This window comes from Magallana gigas, chromosome 4 (assembly GCF_963853765.1).
Source record: "Magallana gigas chromosome 4, xbMagGiga1.1, whole genome shotgun sequence".
Classification (NCBI taxonomy): domain Eukaryota; kingdom Metazoa; phylum Mollusca; class Bivalvia; order Ostreida; family Ostreidae; genus Magallana; species Magallana gigas.
In genome coordinates, this window is record NC_088856.1 from 30,567,718 (window position 1) to 30,594,610 (window position 26,893).

The window sequence follows — 26,893 nt, forward strand, 5'->3', positions numbered from 1 at the left end:
TGCATGCATCCTTCGCTTATGTAGATTCCTAATTGGTAAAATCGTGACCCCCCGACCAATACTGGGGCCCCAAGATGGGGTCAAAGTTTATTATAGAAATATAAAGGTAACATGTTAAAAAATCTTCTTCTCGAGAACTACAATGCTTCAATTTGTGAGATTACTATCATGCATACAACCTTGGATAATGAAGGTTCGACAGTTTTAAAATAGTGACCCCTGGACTAATACTAGGGACCCAAGATGGGTTAAAAGTTAAATGTAGAAGTACCGGTATATATGGAAAATGTTTAAAAATCTTCTTTTCGAGAACTACAATGCATCAATTTGTCAGATAACTACGTAAGCACCCTCAAATAGTGTAGATTCGAAATTATAAAAGCCGTGACCTCAATCTGATACTGGGGCCCCAAGAGGTGTTCAAAGTTTAGCATAGAAATATAGAGGGAAAATGTTGAAAAATCTTTTTCTAGGGAACTATAATGCTTCAGCTTGTGAGATAACTATGCAAGCATCCTTAAATAATGTAGATTCCAAATAATTAAAACTTTAGCACTGGACTTATACTGTGGCCCCAAGAGGGGTTCAAAATTTAACATAGAAAGATATATTGAAAATGTTTTTAAAAAGATTTTCTCGAGAACTATAATGCTACAGTTTGTGAGATTTCTATGCAAGGATCCTCAAATTGTGTAAAATCTAATGTAGTGGAACCAAGAGTTATCTCTCTTGATGTTCTGTACAGTCTGAGAGTTATTTCTCTTGAAGTGGAACTCTTCTACGTTCAGTTTTTCAGGTTGTGTACGTGCGGTCCCACCACAGTGCTACACATTTTCATTCCTATGTTACTATATATGTTGTTCAAGCCAACCATAAACCTCGGACCATAACTGGGTCCCCAGAAAGGGGTTCAATGTTTAAAATAAAAAACCATATGCTACGAAATGTAATGTTACAAGGAACTGCTGTTCAGGTGAGCGATGTGGCCCATGGGCCTCTTGTTAATGTCATATTTAAATGATTGTTGAAAGTATTAAACTTCAAACTACTGTACATGTATGACTTGGATTTGTTATTTTTTTTTGTGTGTAAAACTTTGGTGCAGTGCAACCAGGATACAACCAGGATACATGTACTGTGGTTTCATTAATATTCAAGGGTAACAATTTTCGTGGATCAAGTAAAAATCACAGTTTCAAGGATACGTAAATTCGAGGCCAATGACCCTATCAATACAAATCTTAATAGAAATTGCACTTCAATGAACAATTAATTTCGTGGATGAACTTCACAACAAAGTTCACAAAAATTGGTATTCAACGAATATTGATGACACCACAGTACCTTAAAGATGACGGACCCAATTCAATGATACAATAGTGATTTCCATGAAAATTTTATATGAGTAAAAGATATGATCATGAAAATCAATCCGAAAACAAGATATAATAAGATCAAATAATATTTAATAGGGACCAGTTCAAAAATTGTATTACTTCTCTATTTCACTTGAAAATGATGGGGGGGGGGGGGAAGCAAAAACTGTATTACTGTTATTTTTCAAGTAAACATAATGGAGAAAATTAGCGTCCTCGTGAGAGAAAAAATAATTTTTAAAAAAATTCTGCAATGGATTTTTCATTGTGTTTTTAGTGATTGTAACATAATGATGAGAATTTCAATGTTCATAACAATCACTTCTTTAAGGTGCACGATATGCCTGCATAAAGCAAATTGGGTCCGTCTTTCTGTAATTATGCCCCCTTCAAAGGGGGGATGGGGGGCATATTGCTTTACTGCCCTGTCTGTCGATCCACCAACAGTTTCCATTCATTTTCACCGCAGAGGATGCACATATTGAAATGAAATTTGGTATATAGGTTTACTTTTTGTGAGCAGAAATGGCCTAGTAGTTACAACTGTTGAAAGTTTATCAATATATTGCCAAAATATACACATACATGGACATAATTACCAACTTCTTCATAATTATATATATATATATATATATATTGAGATGGCTTGTATTTTGCTAAGCAAACTACATTTAGGAACTCATCGACAAAATTTCAAAAGAACTGCTTAGGTGGGGTCAGAGTATTGTAGATTGTCATAATCTTGGTAACCTCTGACATTGCTTTTAATAGAGTTTCCATATGAGTATTATTCCGGAAAATCATATAAATTCAACAAGCAAACAAAAAACAGACAAAACTTGTTATACTGTAATCTTTAATATAGTGGTTTTGCTGTTTCTTTTCATCTACACACTATTACTCAAATCCATTCATAACCAATTCCATACCATACATTAGTCCAAATTTAGTCACTCTTAAAAAAAAAAAACAAATCACAATATTTGACTTCATATGTACATGTAAACATCACACAGTACATGTTATGAAACGAGATAAATTTTATGATAATTGTGAAGTCAATATTTTGGCTTAATTTGTCATAGAATAATTTTTATCATACATACAAATTTGTATATGTATGTCATATTATTCTTTACTTTTCTAAACTCAAATGCTTTTTTACTTCTTTTAAAAATTAAATTTGTAATTACAACATGTACAATGCAAGGTCAAATCTCTTGAGAAATCCTATGAACAATTAGTGCCAAAATACCAACTTTCACAAATTACAATACAACTTTACATGTAAATGATACAAAACAATGTCACTATTTCACAAGAATGTTGCAATGTTGTGCATGTACATATATTTCAGTCCACTAAGAAGTTTGGTTTTGCTGTAAGCTTCCTCCCGCAATTGACAACTCAACAGAGAGAGAGAATGAGAAAAAAAAACCCAAGCTATTCACCCCTTCACTTTCTTCCTGAAACATCTGTGTATATTGTGATTTTAAAAACAAGATATTTTTTTTCATTTAATATGAGGGTTCTATGATTTTCCTTCTTTCCACACAAATCAAAGGTAAAAGGTATATTGATAACTCTCTTGTTTTTCATTTAATCAGATAGCCAACTAGTTTAAGTCACCCAGCATGGAAATAATGCATTGAACAATACTATGAGACTACAATTATGCAAGACTGATATTTAGAGACCTTTTTCATCTCTCCTCCCCCACCTCCATAAATTTCATTTACCAGCTAAGAAATTAAGCCGGAGCATCCTTAAGAAGCTACCTCCTATCCAATCCACAACAGCACTGTATTCTTTTGAAATAAATGACTTGTTCAAAATGTACATGTATATAAAATGGTCAAGTAACACATAATCTTCGAGAAACAAAGGGATGAAAAAAAAAATGACTGCTGGAGAACAACTATGTATACACGTACATGCATGTTAAACTCTCCCTCTGAAATCTACAACAAAATTATAAAATACATATCCCATGTACAACAAAACAATTGGTAAAAAAAAACAAAAAACCAATAGATTTCTGCATGTAATGAAAACAAAAACCAGAATGTTGTATATACAGGGAAAAGTTGAATACAATAAATAAAAATGAATTTGTCTTTTATAACAAGATTTGGGATGCACAGCGACGTGTAATGAACAAAGTCAAATGGACAGTGATCTTAACTGAGAGATTTTAATAAAAAAATCGTAGCACTCCAAAAAATGATAAACACTCAAAACTTTACAACACAAAATGGCTCCTAATAAACAGATGATAAACTGTACATGTTCACGATCATCCAACTGAGAACCACAAGTGTTCAAGGTTGAATTCTTTCACAAAGGATAGTCATTGAGTCTAAGTCTCATCATCAATAAATGAATTCAATGTCTTGAATGAAATGCAAAAATTCATATATGTTAAACATGAAAATAAGCAAACAATCAACAATTTTCATGGTATTCTTTTTTTTTAAGGGGAAAAAAGCAAGGTTTTTTCTCCCCCCACAGCAGACCAATTGTGGTTAAGATCTGTATTAACAAAAGGGCAAGCACTTCATTTGATACCTCCAACAGTGAGTGGTCAGGCAAACAGACAAACATGGCATTGGTTTGCAGATACATGAGTGAATTCAGATTTTAACGAATCCCAGTGAACAAGGCGGATGAGATCTAAGGTCATGATTCATCGGCCGTTCGTTCCATGGTTTCTACTTCCTGTATCGTCTCTTTGTTCTCTTCCGTGACCGAATTTTTAACAGTTATCGGCGAGTCTAAACGCGTCATCATCCCGTCCAATATGTCTGCCACAATGACGGAATCGGTCGGGCTTTCACCCTTGATATTCTGTGGAGTTTCCTCAGGCATAGTCATCTCCTCTTGAGGACTGTCCACTTCCTGAAGAACACTGTCCTCAACACTGTCTTCCAATAGCTCCTCCTCCTCTTCCTCGGATATCACAGAACTCTCCGCCTCTGGTTTCTCAGTCACTGACTTGAACACGGCACCCTCCAGCACTTTGCTACTCGCAAGAGATTTCTGTGAGCAGAACTCCTGAATCTTAATGGGTGACTGAATCTGAGCGGAAACACTACCTGTTTTTTCACGAGGACCGACCTCAATGTCTTCTCGGGAGAGAACCTCTGTCTCGCGAGTGGCCGCCACCCCCGATGATGTGCTGATGGTGATACTCTCCCTCACCATGCTGTTCCGAACCACCCCCTCCGAATTGGCAGTCATGGATGAGTGCTCCATGCTTTCCCTTAGGCTGTTGACCACTCCCTCCACACTGGTAGAGGAGGAATGGACATAAGTCAAACCACTGTCGCTGTTCTTACACTTGAAACATTCGTACTCTTCGTCCTCAGTCACCTCGTCTGTGCCCAGACCCACACACAGCAGGTGGTACCACTCCTCACAGCGGTCACACTGCACCCAGTTCACCTCCTCCCCTGAAACAACCACCACAGTATTATTAGAGTCATGTCTATCAGAACAATTTACAATGCAATATATGTTGTAGTTGTATGAAAATAATTCAGTATACATGGTATACGCATTAAGTAGTTTTTGAAGTGTAAACAAACTGACATACAAAGCAACAAGTTTTGAAAGTCAGAAAGTGCATAAATATAAGTGCTATGGGATCTCTCATTACTGGCCTAGGACTCATTCCTGCCTAGTACCAGTTCTTGCCATTGCAATGAAATGTAACAATTTACAAAAAGGAGTGGTGATGGATACTTGGTGACAATTGGTCAAAAGACCAGTAGGTACATAACATTTACAATTATAGCAATAATTCTGGCTCTAATCACTAGTATTTTCATTACTGTCATCAAAATACCAAAGAAATAGCATCCTCAGCTTCAATGAACAAGATGGTTTTGCAGGATCAGACCTTAACAAAATTAATGTAAAAAAAATCCTTTGCAATATAACAATCCCCAATCCTCCAAGATGTCAGCACTGACCTGTGGGTTTCAGACATTTGATGGCAGCACAGTTATCATCATCATCTTCCTCCCCATCCTCATCCATCATCACCAGACACTCCTTCTCCTTCTTCTTCCTTGGCTTCCTCTTCTTCTTCTCAGTGACCACTTCCTCTGTCCCCGTTTCCTTCTTTACTTTCATTTTCTTTTTCTTTGGTTTTTCAAGTTTCTTCAGTTTTTCAGCATTTAGGTCCACCATGAGTTTGATCTTTTCAATGTCTGAAGCTGCAGATTCGGAAATTACTTTCGAAGAGAAGAAAGAGAGAGACACATAATTATCAATGCTTTATTCATGTACATGTACTTGACGAATTTTCTTCATATCAAGTTAAAAAAAAACATAGACACACAAAAACCTGTTCACTTTTCATGATCTCTATAAACCTGAAATTCTTGATAATGCAATTAAATTAAACAAAGTAGTTCTGTCAATTATTAATTGTGGCAATATTTTTTCAAGTGAGTTGGGTAATTTTTATAAATTATTCCCAATTTATCTACTGGCATATGAGATTTTGTGTTATATTTTGTATAATTGTATGTTGCTATAAGGTACAGGATGTACACATACTTCCTTATGTCAACATGATGAAAGCAGATGGGTTGCAAATTATCAATAATGTAGATATATAGATATCAAGTTTGTAAATGAAGTAAATGTGATGTATAGAATAGACAAAAAAATGTCCCAGACATATTGAACCAGAAAATCATGAGAGGAGAGTCTAGCTCCAGTAGACTGAGTTTACTCTCTGCTTCAGGTAATAGACATGGACCATAAGTCTTGTCAGCAAACTATGGCGGTCTTGAGCAGTATTTTAACTATAGCTATAGGCACAATTTCACATAAAACATTAACATTCTATTTTCTTGTCCCCGGGACATATACTGATATTTTAACTGAAGTTAATTTTTATTTCCTAGTTTACAGAACATACAAGTATTCTAAATGCTAAAAATATAAAGATGACAATGTAAAAGTACTGAGTAGTTTAAAACTGTGGAGTAACACCCCCCCCCCCCACTTACTTGCTGTATACATTACAAGGAAATATTTGCCCCTGTTTTATTTTCACCCCTTACACCCTAAATAACATGGGGCAAAAATAACCCTGTATACAGTATATATACATATAAGTACATGTAAAATTAAAAAACAAACCAGTGTAAAGACAGATATTCCATTGATTAATTAATTAATTACTCCACATGGAAAGTATTCCTTTATATCATTCTCACAGACATTCTGCTTTATATTCTGTATGTATGAGTCGGTTTAAAAAACAATGTCCCAGACGTATTGAACCAGACAATCATGAGAGGAGAGTCTGGCTCCAGTAGACCGAGTTTACTCTCTGCTACAGATACCAGACATACACCAAAAGTCTTGTCAACAACCTTTGGCTGTCCTGAGCAGTTTCAATAAAGCAGACATGTCTTTCCATGTGTACTAAACACAGTTTATATCAATCTATTTTTTGTAGTAAAATTTTTTTTTACTCAACCTAAAAATAATGAAAAAGTATTTGTTAACTTATCACTACATTATCAATGCCAAAATTAAAATTCTTTAAAGAATGATAGAGAGTTCTGAATTTCATCCTTTCTCCCACTTACTCTGATCTTGCACGAGTTCAAACTCCTTCTGCAGTTTCTTTTCTTTCTCCGTTTTCTCCTTTTTGACTTTGACTTTCTTGGGTCTGTCCCCTCCCTCTGGCCCGTCCTTCATTTTCTTTGGTTTGGACAAGTCCCCGCCTTCTTCCTCTTTCTTTCGCTTCTTCTTTTTCTTTTCTGGATCTTTCTCTTTCTTGAATTTCACAACCATCTTTTCTCTTTCAAAGTTTTCCTTAGGCACAATGTTTTCAGGTCCCTGATAACAGATAGTTTCCATAATAAATACATTGATCTGAGCCAACAACAATCTTCAGCAATCATCAATGCAAAGCTATAACCCCCATATCTAGATCTACATATATTCTCTTCTATACCTATTAACCTAGTATCCCCTCTTTTGATCTACATATATTCTACTCTATATCTCTTATCCCCCACCCCCCTTTTTCCCCCTAGATCCCACCCCCCTTTTCCCCCCTAGATCTACAGATATTCTTCTATACTTCTGACACCCATCCTCTACAGTAACTACTGTATGCCTATCACTCCCCCTAGATCCACATATAATTATCTCTACCTATTAACTTCCCATCTACAGATACATGTATTTACTATGCCCATACCTTATCCCCTATGTCTAGGTCCAGGAGCTTGCCCTCGCCCCTGGGCTGGCAGGCCTGGAGGATCCTCCAGATGTGCTGGGTCTCGTCCAGGGAGACCTCCAACAGGTCCCCCTCCATCATCAGCTCCTCCAACTGTTTCTTGGCGGTCAGCGAGAGCTCCAAAACCGGGGCTTCCAGGCCAGACCTGGCCACTAATGGAGATTTTCTCTGGTGCTTCCTAGGGGAGGCATCTATAGAAATAGAGATCTCAACAGTTAGTATTTCTACTTAGTGTTACACAAGTGTCGGAAAACCTCATATCAGCTAATGCACTCTAATTCTTGATTAAATTTCTTAAATTAAGGTAATTCATTAGACCTAACGTTTCATTATATGGTACAAATATTTTTGAAAAAAAACCCAACTAACTAGATCCTCCTTTTGATGCTGTGGAGTAAGCATGTTCTGACATTCCAGTGTGATTTGTGCTGGCAATCTCCACCTCCATCTGAATATCATCTGAATTCTGCTCCGGTGACATGGGTGGCGACATGGAGTTTTCAGAGTCCAGAAATCCGGAATCCATCTGTTTCCCATTTACAACCCCAGATGACCCTCCAAAAGCACTCTGTGTGACGCTAGCAAGATGTCCCTGCAGTTCCGGGTTATTGGCAGCCTTCATCAGCTCCGCGTTGATGATCTTTTCCGTCTTTTCTCTCGCGGCCTGCTCGACCATTCTCTGACTCAGAACGCTGAGTTTGGCGAGAGCTGAGGCGAGCTCGCTTGTTGTGAGTGCCTGTCGAGCTCGGTCCTGCCAGGCCATGGCTCGCTCGGTCAGACACTGAAGGGCCTCGCCCTCAGGCAGGCGGACGGGGAGCTTCTGGAGAGAGACAAGCAGGGACAGGATGGTCTCCAGTCGGGGTCTCCTAGACCTCAGACAGAGGGGACACAGGAATTTGAGATCCTTGGCTGCCTGGACGGCGGCAGCTTGCTGAGATTTGTTCTTCAAGTTGGCAGATTTAGGTAATGGCACACATGTTCCTGCAGAGAGATCAATGAGGGTAAAGTGCATTATAAAATATGGAGGAAACTTGACTCCATTATAGTTTTACAAGAAAAAGAAATATATCAATTGAATTTTGAAAATAATTAAAATACGACATAATATTGGTTTTATTGAGTTTTTTCTTTACTTTGTTGTAATAAACAACACTTTTATAAATAAAAATACTCTCTCATTAATGTTGTAACACACTGTTTGAACCATGTTTGCATAAGAACAAATCACAGCTTGATTAAGTTGTCTTGATCTTTGCTGTTCATACTAAGAGCAATACACAATAAAGTGCATCTCACTGAAAAAACTTGACAGCAATTTCCAATATGCCATACAACCACAAACCTCCCCTCCCCCCCTCAAAAACATCACTCTACCAACTCTATGAGCTCTTGAAGAAACTGCACTAAAACGCTGAACAAGACTCAAACATACACAGTAAATGTAAGCAAATGTCATTCTAAGTCAAGTGTAGACTCAAACATACACAGTAAATGTAGGCAAATGTCATTCTAAGTCAAGTGTACTATTTTTGAAACCAGCACAGGAATACAAAAACACTTCAATTTTATCACACCTGAATGCACACATGGAACTCATGGCAGACGTGTAGTATATCTTAGATTGTCTTGGATTATGCAGATTCCATTTCTTTGTAATGCATTAACCTGTGTATATGTTGTTACTTTACTCCTGGCTTGGAATAAGAGATAACACAGGTGAAGCCTGAACAGCAAAAATACATCAGACTGTTAAGAAGTCAGAGGCTTACATGCATGTAAGAGTTGCAAAATAGCAGGAGAAAAGATATGGCAGACAATGTTTTTCCTATAAGTTGTGCTCAATTTATAAAGATACTCTCTCATTAATGTTGTAACACACTGTTTGAACCATGTTTGCATAAGAACAAATCACAGCTTGATTAAGTTGTCTTGATCTTTGCTGTTCATGCAAGGAGCAATACACAATAAAGTGCATCTCATTGAAACTGTTCACAGCAATTTCTTATTTGCCACACAAAACCCTACAACATCACTAGTCAACTTTATTCTGTAAATTTCATGTACAAAATTTCTAAACTATGAATCAAGTTATCTTTTTGTTTCCTTGTTTACTTACCATGGAACCAGTCCTTGCAGAGTTCACACTGTAACATGAACCCGGCCCCCTCCTTCCGACAGATGCAGTACTTGGCCTCACCATGGGGCTGTCGGAGCTTGGCAGAGTTACGGTCCCTTAGCTCCCTCATCAGCTCAATCTCTCTCTGCTCTGCCATCTTAAAAGCAGCCACCTGTGCATAAAATGTTGAGAAACTGTGGGTAATTTAATGGTCTTATTATGTTTAATAAGTTTTTTTTCTTTCTTCGGTGCTAATAAAATCTACCTTTAATCAGCATAACTTCTATACACACATGTATATGTATGAAAAGCTATCTGATTAAAAATTCTTAATGGTATCTTGTATGGATTAATGTATACATGTATTTAATACTAAGATGTAATTACAATGGCAGCAGGATCTCTCTGTTCGTCCACTCTGTAATCCGATTGGTTGTTATTTTCACTGTCGCGGCGATCCCTACCCTCCTCTTTGATTTTCTTCTTAGTTTTCTTACTACTGCTGTAGATTCCTATGTCGGCTCTAGGTGACAGAACCTATGAACAAATGTAAAATCAAATACATGAAAGTTTAATCAAAAATAAATCAGAAAGAAAAATAGAGAAAAAACATCCTTCCTTTTTTGCAGGACCAAGAACCATTTCAGAGAAATAAAATGCACACTAAATATTCAATCCTCCCAACATACTTGTTCCTTGGAAATTGTTAATTGGGTGTTAAAAATGCAGAAAGTTTCATAAGAATTTGCGATGCAACATACCTTACATATCATTAAAAGAACCAAACTTTTAAAGTTACACACAAGATATAAAACTAATTTCTTATGTTTGGACTGCAAGTCAAATATGTTGTACCAACCTCTAACAGTGAGTATGTACAGTTCTTCTTGAGGAAGGTTCGTGCGGTTCTCTCTCGCCATGACTTCGCGGCAGCTACCTGGGACTCCACCTGTGGAAGCTGATCGAGCCTCACTGGAATGGGACGGCCTTTGTTCACCAAGCTCTCCAGGGCATCCAAGTAAGGATATGAGTCTGAATTCTGTAAATCAAACACCAAATACATGTATGAACTGCTGACAACAATGAAAGTACAAGTTGCTGAGATTTGTAGGAGCAAAATATGTATGAAAGAGTAGAATTTTGATGAAAGATAAAAAATACCTGTGCATGATGAGCTTGCAGACATACCTGTACAGTCTCGACTTTATAGGTCCAGTCCTTGGCTTTTTTGAGAGCATCTTTCAGTGCGCTGACATTGGGCAGGAATGCTGGGATACCTTTGGCTTCATTGATGATCGCCTCTAATGTAGCCATTACATGGCGAGGTCTACAATACAAAAAAGGGCATGCTTTATATACAGGATATCATACATTCCTTACAAATCAGAAAAATCTAACTTCAACCAATTATAAATTTGTACCCTTCCTCTATCATACTTTGCAGGTTTGCATAGAAATGATCTTATCCCTTTCCCCTACCTAGCTTGAAGACAGATCCTGGCTTTCTCCTCCCATCTCTCGCTCACGGTCAGCAGCTCCTGTAGTTCAGCCATGGCCTTCTCCACTGCAGGGTGAGGGGCCAGTCCCACCCCCGCCTCCATCAGTTTCCTCATTGACTCCAGGGTGACCTGCTGTTGGTCTTCCAGGAGGGTCAGTTTGACTTCATCCAGCCATTTGGCCTGCTGCAGAACCTGTTCAAAACCATAATCATATACTAGTCAACACATCATTATCACCATCACCATCATCATCATCATCATCACCACCATCATCATCAGTCTATCATGTAACTATGTACTAGTAAACTCATCAACATCATCTTATCATCATCATCATCATCATCATCCCGTCATTACTTTTTTGGATATTGTGACTATGTCAAAATAAAGAAGCTCTTCTAATATTAAGCAGGCTTTGAGATACAATATAAAATTTTGAATATGTCTCATCGAAAATAGAAACATTGATTCCCAGCCCTTTTCTTCTTCAGATGAAGCAGCATTTGATTTGTGTTTGATAAATGACCATAAACTTAACCAACAATTTAATTGTGACCACCCCTTTAACCTTTAAGGTCACCAAATCTTGTTAACTCCAAAAGTCAACAGAAAAGTAAAAATTATTCAAACTGAATCTTTAAAATATCAAAACAGAAAAACAATCACCCGAGTCTTGTTTAACACTGACCTGTTTGAGTTTTGGGATCTCGGGGAGATCGACGTCGAGCGTGACGCTGAACTCAATCAGCTGTTCTAGCTTTTCCGAGTCCGGAGTCTCCGCATCCAAAGCCTCCTGAGCATCCTTCTGGAACTGGACCACTTTATCCAGCAACTCCTGTAAAATCAAAGCTCAATCAAAACCAGAGATCAGAAGTGAAGACAACGGTCCATGAATATCTAATCAAGTACCCATATTTACATGTATTTTAGTGCAAGTAAATTTTGAATGGATTCCTTTTTTTTTTGGTCGTTATACAATTCTCAATTCGGACTGGATGTCAGAACCTGTATTTGTATGATACTCATGAGCACATTGTCACATTGTTTTTATCCTAGGGTTGATACACTTTGACTGCAGAATGAGGAATACACTACCTTGACTAATTTAGCCTCTTTGATGACACAGGCCAGACTGGCCACTTGCTCATAGAAACAGTTCAGTTCGTCAAGACTCAGCTTAGCTATGTATTTCCCGTCATTGTGGCGGTTCCTGTAAAACATTTATCATAAAGTACTCCCTTACTGTTCACGTTTATCCAGGTTTTGTCCCATCAATCAACTACAATTCTACATTACATGATTATTCATAGTTATAATTTGCATTACATATTTCATATATGTCAATAACATTTTTTATTATTTAATTAAAAATACATAAAAAATTTTGCAATTTAAAAAAAAATTCATACTAGAGAACACGAACTATTTTTTTTTTGCATTCTAACACTTGATATCAATAAAACATCTCTTTTGTTCATAAGGTCCTTGCTGACCTCTGACCCCCCCCCCCCCCTCTTTTGTTGAGGATCCACTGACCTGGTTCTTGCTTTCTTGGAGACCAGCTGGGCGGCCACATTGGCACACTTTTCCGCCTCACTGACCGCCATCACCAGCTGCTGCATCAGCTCCGAGTCTGGGAATCTCTTCTCCTCGGCCTCTGTGATGTACTCCTTCAGGTCGGGCAGGTCTACAAACAGATAATAGAAATATCACTAACAGTTCACCTGGTGAAAACCGCTTCTATTGTTAAACACTTAACCTGGAGCATAAAAATGAGATTTCATGGGTTAACCAGATAAGCTTGCGGACACAGTGTTTTATTTCTTTTTTTTTTTAGTTTTCTTTCTTTCTTTTTTTAAGCATGCTAATTTTATTTAGCATTAAAGGTCTGCAACGTTAAGACACAGTTACAGCAGATACATTCATACAATAATCCCAGCCCCACAATTTCATTCAGTTACTCCCGCCTTCGAAAATCACACAAATTTCACTTACCAATTTTTTCGTCCACATCTGCCTCCAAAGCTGCTCTGACTTTGGTTGTCCAGTTGTCAAAAGATTCGGCTCGCACCTTAAGCCTGTGGAGCATTGTGGGTAATTCGTCTAGTGTGTAGCGATATCTCAGACAGTACTGCGAAGGTCTACAGGAACACAGCTTGTTCACATGATGAATGCACACCACCTTGTCTGAAAGCGTGGGAGTAAAAAATTTGTGAGTCAACTTTGAATTGCTCAAAACAACATCAAAACATGAATACACAGTCTTCCTCCAAAAGTTAAAACCAATTGCAACACAGAAATCTTAATTCAAAAGTCCTCCTGCATAATGACATGAATTAAAAGCATTTTCTTTTTTTTAAGTATTCTTCCCTTACACATACAATATCCAATTTTTCAAATAAATTCTGAAAACTATAAAGCATAGAAAACCTATTCCAGTATTATAGCAACCTCGTATTTCAAAGAACTTCAAGTCTTCCACAAAAAGTGTGGGAATTCTATTTCCTAACATGGCATGGTACAGCAATCATCAAAAATTTCAAATGGAAAATAACACAGGTGAGAAAAGCAGAGTAATGGATTGAGACTCACTTGGTTTACAAGGACAGGTGACGGCAGACAGGAAGCAGGTGGTCTTACAGTAGTCACACTGTCGCTCGTCGTCCGGCAGCAACTCAAACGCCTCTCGCTCCGCCTCCTTTGTTCCCTGCAAGACAAACATTTAGATGCTGTCATAAAACTTCAAACTCTGATATGCTTCTTGATATTTCTGCAAAATGAGCTTCAAGTTTCTGGCCCTGGAGCCATTAAACATAGGGAAATTCATCTACATGTACCGGTATGATCTCAGATCTCGGTGTCCAATATATATTTCTACTGTAAAAGTAAGACTTCAATAAAAAGTGAGCTTATCCAAGTTCTATAGTACTAGGTACTAGGTACAGTATGATAGTTGATTTTTAGCAGCTTAACAAGGAAAGAAATTTAATATGCAATACGATCAAACATACATGTACATGAACAAAAAACCTTTATCCAACTTTTAATTTATCGTAATTTTTGTCCATGAATTTGAAGCACCTTCTATTTTAAATTTCCGTTGACAAAACAGGTACATGTATATGTGTATCCTTATAGCAAAAAAACATGATTGTATAATCTTAGGTTTCTATTTAATCTTAACAATCTTCATAAGGGCTTACCATTTCCAGCAGCACTTTGCGCTGTTTCCTCTCATCCTCCACTATGGCGAGCAGGTCTTTGTGTGTGCTAGCCGCAATAATCAGATCAAGGTTATCAGGATCAGCGGCCATCTTACACACTAACTCCTCATGTGAGAAAACGCACTGACGACACAGAGATCTGTAGTGTTCAATGCAAGCCCGTCCAATGGGAAGCTGGAAAACAGAAATGACCAGTTTAATGCAGTGATAAAAATATTACTATGTGAACAATTTCTATAAATTTATTTTACCTTTGCTTAAGATAAATATTTCTGATCGTTGTAGAAGCAATATGTGACAGAACATAAAAATTCCCACTAGTGCTAGGCTGTCTAAAATAAAATAATTTTCCTTCATGTACATATCCCGACTCCATTATTTTATCTAAAAACTGTAAATGGGTTGCATTTGGCTGTGCATTCTTATTAGAGTTTTAAGGGAAAATGGCTCCCCCTTAATCAAATACATTACTAAATGTCATGCATATGTATACATGTATGCATAAGAATAGGTGCCTTCAGGAATACCCTAAATCAAATCCACGCTAACCTTTTCAAAAATCAATTTTCGCCAATCATAAAAGCCAAAACATATTTACAGTATTTTTGATTACAGCATCAACAATGTTAAGGCCCTGGTAGACAGAACTTACCCAATCAGCCGGTGCAAAGTTCACTGCCTCCGCAAAGTTGTATCCCTGGTTAAAGCCGGCATGGTACGCGCGAGGGAAGGTGATGATAAACTCCCCAGCATGTTGGTTGGTACGGACAATCTGTGAAACAAACAAACAAAGGGATAACAATTTGGTCTCCATTAAAACTGGTGATTTAATTACACAGACTATTAAAACACATGCTTGCATGGAGAAGATAAAGAAATTGTAAAATACTGCAAACTATTGAATGTTTGCCCCTAATTATTATCCATGAACTATTATTCGGTAAATAACTATTATTCAGTGAAGAAAATTTCCTAATAATTTAATTTTTTTGAATTGTTTCCTATATCTTTATACAAAGCTATTCTTCTCAAGGAGATACTGTAAGTAAAGATTTAAAATGTCCACAACCCTCCAAACCTCTAAAACAAGAGTGTAGAATACACTTACAGGGACCCCGTGGTCCATGAGAATATTAGGGTTCATGATCGTGGTCAGTTGATGCAGGAGATCGGGGGACGCCTCGAACAGCTCGGGGGCACTCTTCTTCATCACGTCCTCAAACAGGTCGGCCATGGCCCCGGGGACACCATACCAAGTCTTGGGCTCACCCCTTCATGAAAGAAAATTGATAAATAATAATGTCAAGTTAATGATTCAAGCTTCCCCATGTACGAACAAACATTTCTCTAAGCTTAAAATGGATTTATGCCTTGCAAATGCATGTGACTGATGCCTTGTGTATACTATATAGAGATTACAATAGATTTTCATTTTAAGTATCGTATGTACCTGTAGAGATATTACGGATGCCTTGTGTATTTAATGATTAAAATGACTTTGAATATGCAGATTGCAATTGATTGTTCTTTACCACTTTATGTAGAGATTACAATATATTTGTGCTTATAGATTTTACAATTGATTTGTGCCTTTAATACCAGTGTACCTGTCGAAATTACAATGGATTTGTGCCTTTTTGTCCATTTAGAAATACCTTGTCCATTTAGAAATACCTTGATCATTTAGCAATAGCAATGAATCTGTGACTTACCAGTGCATGTAGTTGATGGAGTAACTCCAGTGGTCTTCATTGTGCCAACAGAAACTGGAGAAACACATGCCCACATAGCACCAGGGGACCTGTCAATTGTAAAATAGATCCCAGGCATTTAGCATAAGAGTAAAGCATTATACAGTGTGTATCATGCACACGAAAGTTTGTCATCACTATCCAACTTAGGGAAAAAAGTACATTAAAAAAAGGAAAACTATTCTTTTACATGTAAATTAGTTAACTTTGATCATCAGTGGAACTTAAATGTTAAAAAACCTGAAAACTGACATCTGTTCAGAATGCTTAATTCCCTGATATTAAAAATACAACGCGGCAGTATCTTCATAGATATTCTGTAGATTCCTACTTAAACGGGACAAAATATATCCGCTCAAAATCACGAGAAGCACATCGGGGCTTTTAAAATCTCGCTTTTATTTTTAGAACAGATGTAAACTAAACGCAACTCTTGAACAAATCTGGTGTTCATGATTTTATAAACTCGTGATTTGATGCTAAACAGTGTATCTCGGAATGAAGTACAAGCGTAAAAAAAGAGTCATCAGTCCAGTTTAGAAATATTTTCACAATTTGAAGACAAATACATGTATATCAGTGTACAGTAAAACACGCTTATAACGAAGTCCCAGGGACGGGCAATTCAACTTCGTTATAAGCGTAATTCGTTATATCCGTCATGTTTACAACATAAAATAGAGACTTGGGGAATGAAATTCCCTTCGCTGTAAGCGTCAATTCATTATAAGCGTGTTTGCTATAACCGTGTTTTACTGTATATCTGTGTACATTAGGACTCACCTTCATGCCCGAGATGTCTGCGTTGATGTGACAGAGAACCGACTGCTCTAGAACAGGCAGGTTGTTCAGATTCCAGCCCGAGTTCATGTACTCCTTAAAAAAAAACCAAAAAACAAATGCAAAACTAACTTTAAATCTCTTGCTTCTCTAAAAATTTCATACAATCTCCTGTATTCCTTAAAGTAGACATATGCAAAAATAACCACATGTATTTCTCTCCAGCTTTCCTCATCAATTATACAATCTCCAAAATATCTTTCTATAAAACCGTGCATACTGATCCAGAACAAAATATAAGCTCAAGGTTTTCTCCTTTCCCAACATCTTATGGATTGAATAACATGTGCAATGCATTTGTGTTAATAGCCGCAACTGTACTTTACTGCATTCCCTAAAAGAAACTCTCACCTCGTCCTCCGGAAACATGTCTTTGGTGTCCTTGGTCGGGAATCCACTTCCCATTTCCGAGGCGTGGATGTCGGCTCCATACTCCACGGACACGTCCTCCTCTATACAGTTCACCAATCGCCAGAATTCTTTCTCCACTGTTTCGCATGGCACCATCTACAATAATTTTTAAAAAAATAATATTTTTAACCTCTTTTCAAACAATTAAAAGACCCCAATGTCTTATACATTACAAATTATGCAAATGTATTTTGCATGGCACCATCTACAGTTAAAAATTATCAATTACATTCTTAACATATAGCCTTACTATCAAAGTCTCCAATCAAAAGTCTTTTCCTTGTTCATATTGTCTTAAATTAAAATTACATTATAAAGTATGAATGATGCTGAAATGATTGAAGACTATAATTTCCTTTAACCATCATTCATCAGTAGTATTCACTTCTAACATAGGCAAATGACCTTCTTAAAAAACATTCCTTTCGGATCCTTTTAACAAATAAATTTTTCACCAATGATTTGAAGAAACAATCTTACATGAACAGGCATGTTGAAGTAGTTGGATTTAAACTGGTCGGCCATTTCACCAAAACTCTGTAAACTGTAGTCCTTCTTGGCTTGTTCGAATCCGTACGGATTCATTGGTCGACAACAGGCCTAAAACCAACAGATTTCCCGTAGTACGTGAAAATTATCACACACGCTTAGAGAGTTATTACATGCATAATGCATTTCACAGGTGCAAATCATTATAAACTCTTTTATTATAAGAACTCTTAAAGAGTAACAGAGAAAGGGGAAAAATTAATTAAAGTCAGATTTCTGAGAACACAATAATTTGCAGCAAAACAACATCAACGTTGTAGAACACAAAAAACTACTACAAAAAACAAAATTAAAGCTGTTTGTCTTTTTAGAATTTGAAATTCAAAGCACTTACTTGAGCAAATGATCTGTACTGTACATGAAATAGCAAATATTTCTTACAGTAGAGATCAAAGTGGATAAGAAAAACAGCCAAAGAATATATATGTATGTCTAAAAAAAAACTCATTGCCCCATCCCACCCATTGAAGCATCATCACCATTTCACAGTGTATACATACCTTGGCCACACATTTAGGACACCTCCAGTCCCCCTTGGGGACCTCCGGCATGGGCGGGATCAGACAGTAGGTGTGGAATGCGTCGTCGCATCCGTCGCACAGCAACATGTACTCCTCTCCGTCGCCACGGTTACACATGTGACAGATGTACAAGTCCACCTTTAAAAATTGGAAAATACTCATTTTCTATATCATGGTTTTTTTTTCTCTCTGTAACAATATATAAATCATTAAAAAAATAGGCTTAAAAGATGTTTCATTCATAATTTTTTCTCTCTCTGTAACAATACATGTAAATTGAAAGTCCTTAATATTTTTTAAAAAGATGATTCATTAACTATTTTTTCATATCAAGCTTTCAAATCACAAAATAAAGCACTTTCTCTTGTGCATTGTGCTTCATTTCATGTCTCAAATCCAACCCCCAAACCCGTATTTATCACCCCCCCCCCCCCTCTCCAAACTTACAGTGGTGTATGCCCCTGGCCCTGGATTCTTGTGTCTGGTACTAACTCCTCCTCCGTTCTCAACAATTTCTACTGTGTTCTCCTCTGAAAACAACAAAACACGCATGAACTTAAAATCATTTTCCCATAAAGTGAATTCATAACAAGCAATGGAAAAAAATCCATTCATGACCTTTGATCTAATCATGATATTTGCTCTCTCACCTTTGACCTCTCCTCCTTGGGGTACTGCAGCTTTTGGCCCTGCTCCAAAAAACTGAAGTTTCTTCAACTCCGAGTTTACACTATAGTCAATGTCCATTTTTTCCTACAGAAAAGAATTGGGAGAAATAATGCTCTGGTGGTTTTTTTTTAAATACATGTACCAAAAGATGTTTTTTTTTTTTTTAATTTAGGTTTAGGTGCATTTATGTTGTCTTTGGATCATTTCACTTGAAATCCTCTTTTCTGTGGTAACCGTTATCATTCTATTGGGCTCTTGCTGAAACAGTTTTACTTCACAAATTTTCTTTAAAATATGCTGTGCATGTTTTGGTATATGTGCATTCTATACTACATGTAGTATGACAGGATTTTGTAGTATAAATACAACGTGTACATTATTGTATATATATATATAAGATTTATGTAGTGTGGTAACATCATAGATGTTCTAGTATTTCATTACAGTGTATGTATATTTTACATCACCTTAAAATACATTAAGAACTGTTTCATACAATTTTGTTTTTCTTTGGATTGCTCATGGAAGGATATTATGGTGAAAGTCTCATCAATAATCAAAGATATGTTGGCTTCAATTTTAAAGCCTTCAAATATTTTAACTAAATTCCAGCATTCCCTTTTAATTTTATAAATATCTATCAAGCCTTTTCAGTGCTAAGTGGTTACTTTAAAATATGGTATGCATACTCTTTTGAATGGCAAATTTCGTTCGAAATTGCAGCACTCAATAGTTTAAAGAAAAAATGAAAACCATAATTTGATAGTTTGCTGGGACTACTGTTTCTACAAATACATGTATGATGCACACAAAACTGCTATACATATAATCATAGACCTCAATCCCCATGAAAAGCAGTCTTCAAAATCACTCACTAGTCTGATGAAGCCCAACAGCCTTTAAATGTATATGTATGATGTGTCAAAAACTGCTTAATATATATCTATAGACTGGCATCCCCGAAAAAAGCAGTCTTCAAGAAAAGTCAATAGTCTGATGAGGCCAAACAGTCTTTATATGTAACAAAACATTAAAAACAAACCCTGATTTCCTTACATAGGACTATTCAGTGGACAATTCTATAATAAATTAGCAAGACTTAGGTTCTTCCATTTTTTATGAAATTTAGTAACCATGACTTTGTAAATGAACTAAAACTATACATACTAAATAAACTAATCAATAAGTTTTCATGAACACTGCATTCATACATTTTAATCAACTACATGTCGGGTTAACTTTGTATTAGAGATTAATAGAAAATTCAGTGAGTCTAAGGTCATTCATTGACCTTTCTTTTCTATTGGTAAAGTACATGTACATCAGTCCATTGTTATTTTTAGCTTCAATGATCCCTAAATATCTCCTTGTAAAGTTAAATTCACAAAGTTTCTTCCTCCACAAATGTGAATATATATATCCATTATCTCTTCTTCTAAAAATCTCGTCTTCTGGATAAAATGCACAAATAATGGTCCATTTATGTTACATGTCTTTTTTCAAAATTTTTAAAACCAATAAACCAATCTAATTAAAATAAGGTTTTTCCTACTTCCATATTTGATTTGTCACTGTGAGGATCTAACAATCTCACAGAGAGAATAAAATACAGGAGCGTGAAGGATCTTTTGTTAATTCAATTGCCAAAAACACCGATGAAGATATATATATGTTTGTGGATATTTCATTTTATACAAAGCTGAAACAACCATCCATCTTGGTAACAATGGCAACGAGAAGCTAAAAATAACAGCAAGGTTGATGCGGGGGATATCTCAAAAGCGGAACTCACTACAACTGGGGGGACTTCTTCTGTGTCAAGGGGAAGCTTGAAGAAAAAAGGCTAGTTTAGAATTCTCTTCGACAGAGCACAAGCTTAAATACGCATAGTACAAAAACATTGGTCTAAGCAGAATCAAGTCATATTCATAGGTATTGAGAAAGGTACAATGTGCTTACATGTCTACTTATGTAGTTAGCCAGTAAGATACTTTAGCAACAACATAATCACAAGTGATATGACAGAGATACTGAACAATTTTACTGCTAAGTGCTAACATAAACACAGATATCCGAATTTTACAAAAAATGAAAGAGAGGGAGAGTTTTACCAAATGAACAATAATCAAATTACACATATACTGTGAAATATACATGTAACTACAGTTTAGGAAATACAGTATATGAAACAAATAAATAAATCTCTTTCACATTATGTGTTTTTTCCACCCAAAACATCTTGAACTATTTCCATTAACAGAATCAGATTGTGTAAGTACAGAACTGTGTTAGTCAATAGAACAGTTAATTCTTTGACTTATCCATCCCACTTTAATGCCTCTTGCACTTACCGATTTCTGTGCTCTTTCTTTCTTGTTCTTACGAGTGTATCCCCCCGCGGCGGTTTTCGCGGCTATGCCGTGTGGTTTGTAGTCTTTGTCGGACTTGTCGTCCTCCTCCAAGTTGGTAGTCAGGTCTGGTTTGGGTTGCTGTAACAAAATCACAGAGCCATGAATCATACATCAAAATATGCACACCAATATATACGATGATACATATAATCAAAATCTATTTCATTTTTGACATACTGCACAATGCAGTATTATTTTTCAGTGTTAAGGCAATAGATATCTATTTTGCTGCAACTAGGGTAAAACTGTAATGTTCAGCTATTTCTCCATCTCATTAGCCATACGTGTATTATTCAATTTCTGCTTTAATCATGCATACAATGAATGCTCTTTAGATGAATAGAGAAAACTACCTCAGCAGGGTAAGCATCTCCCTTCTTGAAGACAAAGAATGGATACAGGATCCTCTCGTAGTGTGACCGCAGAGAACCCCCTACCCCTTTTCCTGGGGGGTACTTCAACCTCTGAGCTATTTTGGACCATTTCCTCTCTTTGGAAACTAGTTCCATGCCCCCTTCTTCTTCAACGATCTACAACATGCAAACAAAACCCTCAGTACTACAATCTGTGGCCTGTTTCACTTTCCCCTTCGATGGTGACTAAAGCTGTACCCAGAAATCATCTGTGTATTTTCAAAACAATTTAGAATGTCACAAAAAATATATACCAAAAGCTGCATAAATTTTATACATTTTTAAATTATATTTTATGTATCCATAATAATCTTTTCTTGTCATCAGCATGTGTTAAAGTGTTCTTTAAATCCGTAATTGAACATTATTTAATAATCCCAACAAACCATATTTAGATCTCTTGATTTTTAAATGAAATTTGAAAACTTGGAACAATTATGAAGAGGGTTTACTTACTTTGTACAGGTTGTACAAATCCAGCAGCTTTCTTTCAACATGAGGAATTTTCAAGGAGCAACCCTAAAGTGTACAATAACATGAATGTACAAAAATGATGAGGTCTTAAACTTATCTTGTATTTCAGTGAAGTTTACCACTACATGTACCTCAATTTAACATGTTTAACTTTCTATGGATAAATTTTAATTGAATACAAACAAACAAACACCATCTTACCTGCAATTCCCAGAACCTAGCAAGCTGGTCCAAAAAATTCAGTTTTATTCTTGTGAAGGCCTGGAAAGAGAAGATTTTCCAGGTGTTTGAATTTACCATAATTATTGTATTTGAAAAAAAACATGATATTTTAGGAACCAGTGACTACATTCAGTTCGTAGTTATTGAAAGGATTTAACTTGACTTTTACATTATGTATGTATCAAAACTACAGTGTATGTATTAGCGTTATTCAACTTGGGTCATATTACCAGTTCACGTGCACAGATCTGCCACTTTACTCACACTTCTCTGCTTAATTATTTATATGTAACAATATTTATTTACCTTTCATTACAAATTATGCAATTTCTATAGATTTTTTTTCAGGAATAAAGAAAACATTTTTGGAGTATTATGCGTTGATCAAATATGTTCAGTGTGATCAAATCCAGTAGGGCTTTGTGATAAGTTTGATCACACCCGACCTTAATCTATCACCTTATTATCTATATTTATATAATTTTTCATCAGCAATTGTATGATTAAATATTAAAACAGTCATTAATGAAATGTATTGGAATACACATTAGTAACATTAGTTTACAAAATCAGTTCTTAGTTTTATCACAGAGGGACACTGGAAAATGTAAAATATTTTCGATTACAGTACACATGTTCATTTTCTCCACTCATATTATAACAAAAATACATGATTGCGCCCATGAGAAAAGGGTCCTTATGACGTTTTGTATAAAACAGAGAAATAACGTCATAAAGAAATGACGTTACGTAAAAGAAAAAAATTTCGTCTGAAAGTACAAAACAGCAGCGCTGTAATTTCGTTACTTCGTTTATGAACATGTGTCTTAATGCTGAAACGTGTTTAACAGCAGTGCCCCATACTGCAGTATCTTTTGTAATAAATAAAATGAACATATTGATATTTTTTTAATATTTTACTCATTTATATAAGTCACGATCGAATGTAGATTCCGTGCTTGTTTGATACGAACAAAAAATCAACTCTTGATCATCCGCATAAGAAAAACTTGTACTGCATACCGCAGTGTCGGAAAGAATAACACGATTAAAAAGTTTACATTCCGCAGATTAACTTGCGGTACTGAATCTGATTTCTGAATGTTTTGAATATAATATAATTTTAGAGTAACCGGTTAATGAGAAATCATTATAATCACGACGACGTTTTTTCCACCGATTATAACTTGTTGATCCGCCCGTCGGCATCTGTTTACTCGTGCGACCGACTTTAACTTCATGTAGGTCTTCCATTTTCATCTAAACATGCTCTGAATCTCTGAAGATTCGGGTCCACAAAGAAGTTTAACAATCTGGGTGAAACCAATAGCCTTTTTATTACAAGATAAATATTTTAATCACTGTTTATAAAGGCATTTCGGAAAACAAGAAAGATAATCCACTTCTGTAGAAAATACCATGAGGCTCCGCACGGGGAAACTGATATTAAATAAGATGTTCAATTTATTTCATATGTTCAATATTAATGAGTGTTCTTAAAATCTGAATTAAATAGACTAGTGAATGAGTTATTATCAAAAATAGGTGTTTAGTTTATAGGTTGATACTACTTGTAGATCCAGTCGTTTATCAATTGATATAACTTGATGTTGCTTTTTAGAAAGCCAATTTTGTTGATTTTTTAAAATAGATAATAATAGGTTTTCTTTTTAACTCCGTCTATTATTCAGACTTTCTAGAGATTTTATAGATAATATATACACTCCGAAAATTGTTTTAACTTAATGTTATAAAAAATGTTTACATGTAAGTATAAAATGTGTTGCGTACAGATTTAGGCGCAAAGGCGCAAGTGAGCTTTACAATTGTCATTTATTTGTTGCGAATATAGATTTATACAATATAACCAACACCTTATTTTTTGACCCCGCTCTTTTTCTCCTGTAGTCGGCCAGTTATATATTAAGCCACAATAGCGGTATTATTTAATAGGTGCTTATAAAGTGCGGATTATTCCGAATAAAAATTAAAATATTTTTTTTCAACTCTTCATTTATTTGAGTGCAACAAAATTGTAAAGAACAGATAGACATTGACCACGAACATTTAATCGGCTACTTTTTCTGAGTCATCAAAATGTGTTTAAAAGCGTACATGTATATTGTATATAATGATAAAACATTTATAAAAAATCAAGGCAAAGTTACGTTTATAGAACCTTTTGGTGCAGCGATTCAGTGATCTAATATTTCAAATACTTATGTTGGCTAGCGATGTACATGTACTGGTTTAGATTATTTAAAGCTACTGTATTGATTACAATTAAACAATAATTGATTAGATTTTTTTTTCAAATTCAAATTAGTTGTGCAAAAGTTTTGGGAGCCTGATTTCTTTCAATATATATATTCTTTTGGAGGGGGAGAGGTATTAACCGATTTCTTCTGAAAAATTTCCTAGATGACAAACGGCATATGCATGTAAATTGTGCGTACAAGATCTTTTGTAAATAGCTTTTAGAATATAACCTGCTCAGTTTGTTTTATAATATACGTAGATGCATTTCGGCAGATAAGATACTAGTAATTTTAGAGGACGCTTAAAAACATGAAAAAAAAGTTTTTAATTAAAAAAGGTTAGTGTTTTTTAAACAATATTTTATTATGTAAAAAAAATATTACATAATAGGATTGGGCAGCAGGCAATCTGCCTATTTGAGCCCTCTCCTTTAACAGTCAATTTGACAAACATTGATGGAACAATGTAACAATAGAATATAGTAGAGAAAAATAAAGGAAAATATAAGTGGAATCAAAATGCTTGGTACCGGGTATTATTTATGAACAAAATGAAAAATAGTTGTAGAAAGCTAGCAGCTAGTTCAGCTGTTTGAGTGGCACTGTGAATAATGCATTAAAACTTAAATCTTTTGGTAGCTAATATATAATCATGTACAATCTTAAATATAGCAACATTTTCGTTATAAGGCAAACTACTGTCCCCATATAACAATAAGTCCAGAGAGATGGGGATATCTAAGTGTAAATTACTTATTGACTGTATAAAAAAGGTTAGTGTGCTGTTAATTCAAAAACTACGGGACATTTGAGCTACATATATAAGCATGTGTCTACAAATACCCCATGTTAACAAATGAGCTAACTCATTGTATTAACGTGTGTTTAATCACATTAATTACTTGTCGACAAATAACCCATATAACAAATAAGCCAACTCATTGTAGTAACATGTGTACACTTTGAGTCATTACATTCTAATTAAATTTAGACGTAAACTATAGTTTTCATTAAACCTAAGAGTATTTAATTTGTGCCCGATTTTATTCTTTGATAAAATCACATTATAATTTATTGCTTCAGGAACTTGATAATCTAAATAATAAACAATGTTGTCTTGACAAAAGTAGTTGGTGCTACAAAAACATTAAGAAAATGCTACGAGAGAAAATCACAAGCTTTAGTGCTTGTATTGAGATTTCAGTTAAAGAAATGTCGAGTGGAGAGGGTAAATAAATCAAGGTTCACGATTCGATACCTTTGTACAATATCATTTCCATATCACCCCTATTAAAATGGAACCAACTTTTTTTTTCAATTCCACTACGCTTTTATTTGTCATACATGCTGTAAACTGTTGTAGTTAACTTTATGAAAATATTGGTGCTCACGATTTCCATGATCATTTTATATTCTTGCAATTTCACACAAAACAGAAACAATGCGGAATAAGTGCTCGCATAAAATATGAAAATATGTTATATCAGCAAAGTTACATATTGATTTACACATAAAAAGGAAACAAAATTAACTATGATGAAGAGTTTTAATTGTGGCAATAAACATGAGATAAAATAAACATACGTTCGATCCTGGACAAATTTAATTGAAATCAAACAAGAGCATATCTCATTTTATACTTTGACTAGATAAATATTATTTTCTTTTTTAACTTTAATTTTAATTTTAACTCAAACACATTTACGAATTTATTGAAATGTCCATGTATCTGCATCGCACATTATCATGCTTACTTTCAATATGTAGTCCCCATTTAGTTTTGCAGATGCCTATGCTAATTGTCAAACTCTCGAAATCCATGCCAAGCTTGCGAAGATGATTTTTATCATTATATGGACATAAACTAAATTAGAATTTGATGAACTCG

At 35.5% G+C, this 26,893-nt stretch overlaps 1 protein-coding gene across 4 annotated transcripts in view; it reads right to left on the reverse strand.

The window, feature by feature from the left end:
* Positions 1–2,214: 2,214 nt before the first annotated feature.
* LOC105342266 (lysine-specific demethylase 5A-like) overlaps positions 2,215–26,893 on the reverse strand; it is a 28,134-nt gene continuing 3,455 nt past the window's right edge. Inside the window, exons 3-33 of one of the 4 annotated variants that reach the window (XM_011449158.4) lie at positions 22,727–22,786; positions 22,508–22,570; positions 21,992–22,168; positions 21,579–21,716; positions 21,020–21,055; positions 19,209–19,311; positions 19,006–19,088; positions 18,538–18,696; positions 18,372–18,389; positions 17,969–18,088; positions 17,429–17,584; positions 17,021–17,113; positions 16,199–16,287; positions 15,595–15,757; positions 15,139–15,258; positions 14,466–14,660; positions 13,855–13,969; positions 13,258–13,449; positions 12,799–12,949; positions 12,358–12,472; positions 11,951–12,097; positions 11,243–11,454; positions 10,952–11,090; positions 10,623–10,802; positions 10,151–10,300; positions 9,764–9,935; positions 8,017–8,628; positions 7,609–7,838; positions 6,989–7,241; positions 5,351–5,614; positions 2,215–4,828 (exon numbers count right to left, since the gene is read on the reverse strand). In XM_011449158.4, coding sequence (XP_011447460.3) covers positions 4,056–4,828; positions 5,351–5,614; positions 6,989–7,241; positions 7,609–7,838; positions 8,017–8,628; positions 9,764–9,935; positions 10,151–10,300; positions 10,623–10,802; positions 10,952–11,090; positions 11,243–11,454; positions 11,951–12,097; positions 12,358–12,472; positions 12,799–12,949; positions 13,258–13,449; positions 13,855–13,969; positions 14,466–14,660; positions 15,139–15,258; positions 15,595–15,757; positions 16,199–16,287; positions 17,021–17,113; positions 17,429–17,584; positions 17,969–18,088; positions 18,372–18,389; positions 18,538–18,696; positions 19,006–19,088; positions 19,209–19,311; positions 21,020–21,055; positions 21,579–21,716; positions 21,992–22,168; positions 22,508–22,570; positions 22,727–22,786 — 5,478 coding nt within the window. In that variant the 3' untranslated portion in view covers positions 2,215–4,055. 4 annotated transcript variants of the gene reach the window in all.